Below are 5,287 nucleotides of genomic sequence, written 5' to 3' on the forward strand. Positions count from 1 at the left end.
CCCCCACCCCCCCGCCTGCCGGGGCTGTCTGGCCCTGACGCTTGCATCTTGTCCGTCCCACTGTCCAGGAAGGGCGCGAGCTGACCCTGGAGAAGCCAGAGCTGAAAGCCCTGGTGTCGGGAAAGCTGGAAGAGCTGCACCAGCGCTGGGACGAGCTGGAGAGCACCACCCAGGCCAAGGCCCGCAGCCTCTTCGACGCCAACCGGGCCGAGCTGTTTGCCCAAAGCTGCTCTGCCCTGGAGAGCTGGCTGGAGAGCCTGCAGGCCCAGCTGCACTCCGATGACTACGGCAAGGACCTCACCAGCGTCAACATCCTGCTCAAGAAGCAGCAGGTATGCTGAGGCCTCTGTAGGGCGCGGGGAGGGGAGGGACACGGGAGGGAGGCCGGAGCCCTGCAGGCCTGGGCGGTCACTCTCAGACCGCGCTCACAGCATGGCCGCTGGCATTTCCCAAAGCAGCGTCCTTGGGCCACAGGTACCAGAATCTCCAGGAGCATGTCAGGGGACCACACTCCAACTTGAAACTTGTGCAAAGAAGTATTAGTGGGTAAAAGGCAGGAAAGTACCCAGAGGGCCAAGAGAACTCAAGAGCAGGGTCAGAGGACCTTTTTCTGTAAAGGGGCCGAGCGTAAATATGTGGGGTTTTGCGGGTCACACGAGTCAACCCTGTCCTCGTAGAGTAACTGCAGCCAGAGACATATGTGCAGGAGCAGGTGCCAGTAAAAGTTTATTTCTAGAAACAGACGGTGCTGGATCAGCCTGCCCCTGCTCTCAAGAATATGGGAATAGCCAACGCAGGGAGCAGCTGCTGCCTCTAGGGCTGAGGCCGGCACCCCAGCAAGGAAGGGGCTGCCCTCCCCGCCCAGGCTGAGTTTCAGACCACCTTGGAGAAAGCAGAGGCCCACGGGCTGGCGCGGGGCTGTGCCTGCAGCTTCGGCCGGCCAGTAGCTGGCCGCCGCTGGAGTGCCAGCAAACTCAGCGGAGGGCGAGAGCCGTTGGTTCCTCGCACCAAGTGGTCAGTTGCGCTGCTGGCGCCTGGAGGAGAGGGGCGAGGCGTCCATGCGTGGAGGCGGCTTCCTCCCCGGGCTTCGCGGTGTCCCTCCAGCGCCCTCTGGCGACTGGGCCTAGCATTGCCGGCTGGGGGGGAGACCATGGCGCAGGGGCCAGCCAGCTCCACCAGCGCACTACAGGGACAGACCAGGTGGGGCCGAGGTGGAGTTGGGACTGACAGAATTGGGACTGAAGGACAAAACTGAAAACTGGCGTGGCCGCCACCCCCGCCCCAGGCTCCTGGCTGTGTCAGAACCTGAGGCTCACCGGTCTGGGCCAGGGGACTTGCTCTCAGGGCTGAGCGCTGGGTAGGTGTCCACCACTGGCTGGGCAGGGGCAGGGGCAGAGGCGGCGACGACACCTCCCCGCCCCTCCCTGTTGGCAGATGCTGGAACGAGAGATGGCCGTGAGGGAGAAGGAGGTGGAGGCCATCCAGGCGCAGGCCAAGGCTCTGGCCCAGGAGGACCAGGGCGCAGGGGAGGTGGAGAGGACCTCGAGGGCCGTGGAGGAGAAGTTCAGGGCCCTGTGCCAGCCCATGAAGCAGCGCTGCCAACGCCTGCAGGCCTCCCGCGAGCAGCACCAGTTCCACCGGGACGTGGAGGATGAGATTGTGAGCGCTGGGGGCGGACGGGGCGGGCGGAGGGCGGACACTCTTCATGGGGCAAACTGCGTCCGGCCTGTGGCGCTCTAGCATCCTTTCTGGACACCGGGCGAGGCCAACTGTGCTCAGCTCCGGGGGCTCACGGGGAAGCCCCTCGGGCCAGCACGCGCACACGCACACCCCCCAACCCTAAACACCACCCCACACGTCTCTCCTACCCGGCCCCGTCTCACTCACCCCTCTCATCCAGCTGTGGGTGACCGAGCGGCTGCCCATGGCCAGCTCCATGGAACACGGCAAGGACCTGCCTAGTGTCCAGCTCCTCATGAAGAAAAACCAGGTGAGGCATCAGCTACCAGCACCAGCAAAGGTCCCCAGGAGCCTACGCGCGCGGGGGGCCTTTGCATTTCTTGCTACCGCGGCACGCGGTGTCCGACCTGACCCGGGTAGTTTGCCGTCCTCACCTGGGGCGCGCCAGGTGGGTGGGAGGGCATCAGCACCACATCCTCAGGCCAGGAAACATGCAAGAAGGACCAGAGGGCAGGCAGCGGGAGCGCAGGGGGTGGCCTCCAGCAGCTGTGGGGGGCGTGGGGTGAGGGGCGCCTCAGCTAACACCTTTCCATGCTTCCCCGCCCTGGCCGCACACAGACCCTGCAGAAGGAGATTCAGGGCCACGAGCCCCGGATCGCAGACCTGACGGAGCGGCAGCGCGCCCTGGGCGTGGCGGCGGCGGGGCCCGAGTTAGCGGAGCTGCAGGAGATGTGGAAACGCCTGAGCCGGGAGCTGGAGCTGCGCGGGCAGCGCCTGGAGGAGGCGCTGCGGGCGCAGCAGTTCTACCGCGACGCGGCCGAGGCGGAGGCGTGGATGGGCGAGCAGGAGCTGCACATGATGGGCCAGGAGAACGCCAAGGTGGGGCCATGGCGCGGCCGCCGCGAGGGCCTCCGCACCCGCGCGCAGCCTAACGCCGCCCTCCCCCCAGGACGAGCTGAGCGCCCAGGCCGAGGTGAAGAAGCACCAGGTCCTGGAGCAAGCCCTGGCCGACTATGCCCAGACCGTCCACCAGCTGGCGGCCAGCAGCCAGGACATGGTTGACCGCGACCACCCAGAGAGGTGAGCACGGCGGGCGGCGGACCCTGGGGGGGCCTGCCCGGGAGGGGCCGCGTCTAGGTGCAGGGGCCGCGGCAGGCACGCACAGAACCATCTAGAAGCCGGAGGAGCGGGGCTGGGGAGCAGCCCGAGGGACAAGAGGGAGCCGCGGCCGTCGGGGGCCGATCGGGTCCGGCCGAGCGCTGAGCCCGCGCGGCCTGCCGCCCCCAGCACGCGGATATCCATCCGCCAAGCCCAGGTGGACAAGCTGTACGCCAGCCTCAAGGAGCTGGCCTGCGAGCGGCGCGAGCGCCTGCAGGAGCACCTGCGGCTGTGCCAGCTGCGCCGTGAGCTGGACGACCTGGAGCAGTGGGTCCAGGAGCGCGAGGTGGTGGCCGCCTCCCACGAGCTGGGCCAGGACTACGAGCACGTGACAGTGAGTGCGGGGGGTGGCCCCGGGGGGCGCAGGGGCCAGACCTCCGGGCGCACCGCCCGCGGCGCCTGTGGGTGCCTGAGGGCGCCTGAGGGCTTCCGTTGGAAGAGCTGCGAGGGGGGCTGCTGGGGTGAGCACAGGCGGGCCAAGAGGAAGTTCCAGCCCCTCTCTGGCGGCACAGCACAACAGTGTGGGGAGCTGCAGTCTGCCGCCGTGGGCGCCGGAGCCTGCCAGGCAGCCTGGTGTGAGGGGCCGGGGCAGGGCCAGCTCCCTGCATTAACTCCCCTGCGAGGCCTCTGCTTCCGGCGCTGGCCAGGGCAGGAGTGGCCCTCAGAGGGGGTGAGAGGAGCCCCCAGAGGCAGGAAGCCAAAGGAGCAAAGGGGCCAGGGGCTGGGCACCGCGGGGAGGAGAGGAGATTCACACGGGCCTCACCGCAGCCAGCCCCGCCCTCCCCGGCCCTCCCCAGATGCTGCGCGACAAATTCCGAGAGTTCTCCCGCGACACGAGCACCATCGGCCAGGAGCGCGTGGACAGCGCCAACGCCTTGGCCAACGGGCTCATCGCCGGGGGCCACGCCGCCCGGGCCACCGTGGCCGAGTGGAAGGACAGCCTCAACGAGGCCTGGGCCGACCTCCTCGAGCTGCTGGACACGCGGGGCCAGGTGCTGGCGGCCGCCCACGAGCTGCAGCGCTTCCTGCACGGGGCCCGCCAGGCGCTGGCGCGGGTGCAGCACAAGCAGCAGCAGCTCCCGGACGGCGCCGGCCGCGACCTCAACGGCGCCGAGGCCCTGCAGCGCCGACACTGCGCCTTCGAGCACGACATCCAGGCCCTCAGCGCCCAGGTGAGGGGGCTGGGGGCCGGGCGGGGTCATCTTCTGGTGGGAGGCTTAGGGGTGCCGTTAGGGAAACACCCCTGGCAGGAGACACCCAGACACCTGTTCACGCCTCCCACAATACCCCTGGCGCCGTGGCCTTGGCTGATTGCCAGGTCTCCGTGCCGCTCCCACTCGGGCTCTGCAGCCACATAAAGAGAACCTCTTCCTGCCCTCTCAGCCCGTCAGGCCCCCAGGCCCTGCAGCCGCTCATCTCCCCCCATCTTTGGTCCCCGAGGCCCCTCAAAATCCAGCACACTGATGGCCCTCTGACAGGGCTGCCCCCCAGGCTATGCCCAGGCCCGAGGGAAGCAGACTGGGCTCGCCTAGGCTCCGGCTTCACCCCTCCTAGTCCCATCCTTTGCTCCCTGACCGCGAGTGGGTGGACGCGAGGCCAGGCCCGGGGAGACGCAGGTCCTCGGGCCTCGCAGCCCTGCCTGACTCTGCCCTCTGGGCCCTGCAGGTCCAGCAAGTGCAGGACGATGGCCTCCGGCTCCAGAAGGCCTACGCTGGAGACAAGGCCGAGGAGATCGGCCGCCACATGCAGGCTGTGGCCGAGGCCTGGGCTCAGCTCCAGGGAAGCTCCACAGCCCGCCGCCAGCTGCTGCTGGACACCACGGACAAGTTCCGCTTCTTCAAGGCCATCCGGGAGCTGATGCTGTGGATGAACGGGGTGAACCTGCAGATGGACGCCCAGGAACGGCCCCGGTAAGGCCCCGTAGGCCGGGGGCTGAGGTTGGGTCATGGGCAGCAGGCGACACAGTCTCTGTATCCCCAGGGATGTGTCCTCCGCAGACCTGGTCATCAAGAACCACCAGGGCATCAAGGCAGAGATAGAGGCCAGGGCCGACCGCTTCTCCTCCTGCGTCGACATGGGGCAGGCGCTGCTGGCCAGAAGCCACTACGCAGCCGAGGAGGTGGGCACGGCCGGGGGGCCCCCGGGCCTTCCCTCAGTCTGCTGCCCTGTGCGTTCTTTTCTCCGTGGAAACCTTCGCTCCCTCTCCCCCCGTGCTGCTTGGAGCTGTTTCACCTTCCCCCGGAAATGTCCGCCGAACCACAAGTCACTATTGCCATCATGCAGGTCTCTCTGGGACCCCGAAAGGCCCCGCTTGGTGCTAACTCTCCCGTCTCTGCCCCACAGATCTCAGAGAAGCTGTCTCAGCTGCAGGCGCGGCGCCAGGAGACAGCTGACAAGTGGCAGGAGAAGATGGACTGGCTTCAGCTCGGTGAGGCTGGCGCTGGGGCCA

General features: G+C 67.9%; 2 protein-coding genes across 2 annotated transcripts in view; both read left to right on the forward strand.

Moving 5' to 3' along the window:
* Nucleotides 1-5,287, forward strand: part of SPTBN2 (spectrin, beta, non-erythrocytic 2) — a 33,296-nt gene that overhangs the window by 23,906 nt on the left and 4,103 nt on the right. The window contains exons 20-29 of the mRNA XM_012725303.1: nt 69-332; nt 1,435-1,659; nt 1,901-1,990; nt 2,299-2,559; nt 2,630-2,760; nt 2,968-3,172; nt 3,636-4,010; nt 4,504-4,748; nt 4,819-4,957; nt 5,182-5,266. Of these exons, the coding sequence (XP_012580757.1) occupies nt 69-332; nt 1,435-1,659; nt 1,901-1,990; nt 2,299-2,559; nt 2,630-2,760; nt 2,968-3,172; nt 3,636-4,010; nt 4,504-4,748; nt 4,819-4,957; nt 5,182-5,266 (2,020 nt within the window). The remainder of the gene's footprint in view (nt 1-68; nt 333-1,434; nt 1,660-1,900; nt 1,991-2,298; nt 2,560-2,629; nt 2,761-2,967; nt 3,173-3,635; nt 4,011-4,503; nt 4,749-4,818; nt 4,958-5,181; nt 5,267-5,287) is intronic.
* Nucleotides 1,293-5,287, forward strand: part of RBM4B (RNA binding motif protein 4B) — a 23,318-nt gene continuing 19,323 nt past the window's right edge. The window contains exons 1-2 of the mRNA XM_012725304.1: nt 1,293-1,297; nt 2,630-2,634. The gene's annotated coding sequence lies outside the window, so the exon portion shown is untranslated. The remainder of the gene's footprint in view (nt 1,298-2,629; nt 2,635-5,287) is intronic.

Source organism: Condylura cristata, unplaced genomic scaffold (genome assembly GCF_000260355.1).
Source record: "Condylura cristata isolate star-nosed mole 26May11 unplaced genomic scaffold, ConCri1.0 scaffold00015, whole genome shotgun sequence".
Taxonomy (NCBI): Eukaryota; Metazoa; Chordata; class Mammalia; order Eulipotyphla; family Talpidae; genus Condylura; species Condylura cristata.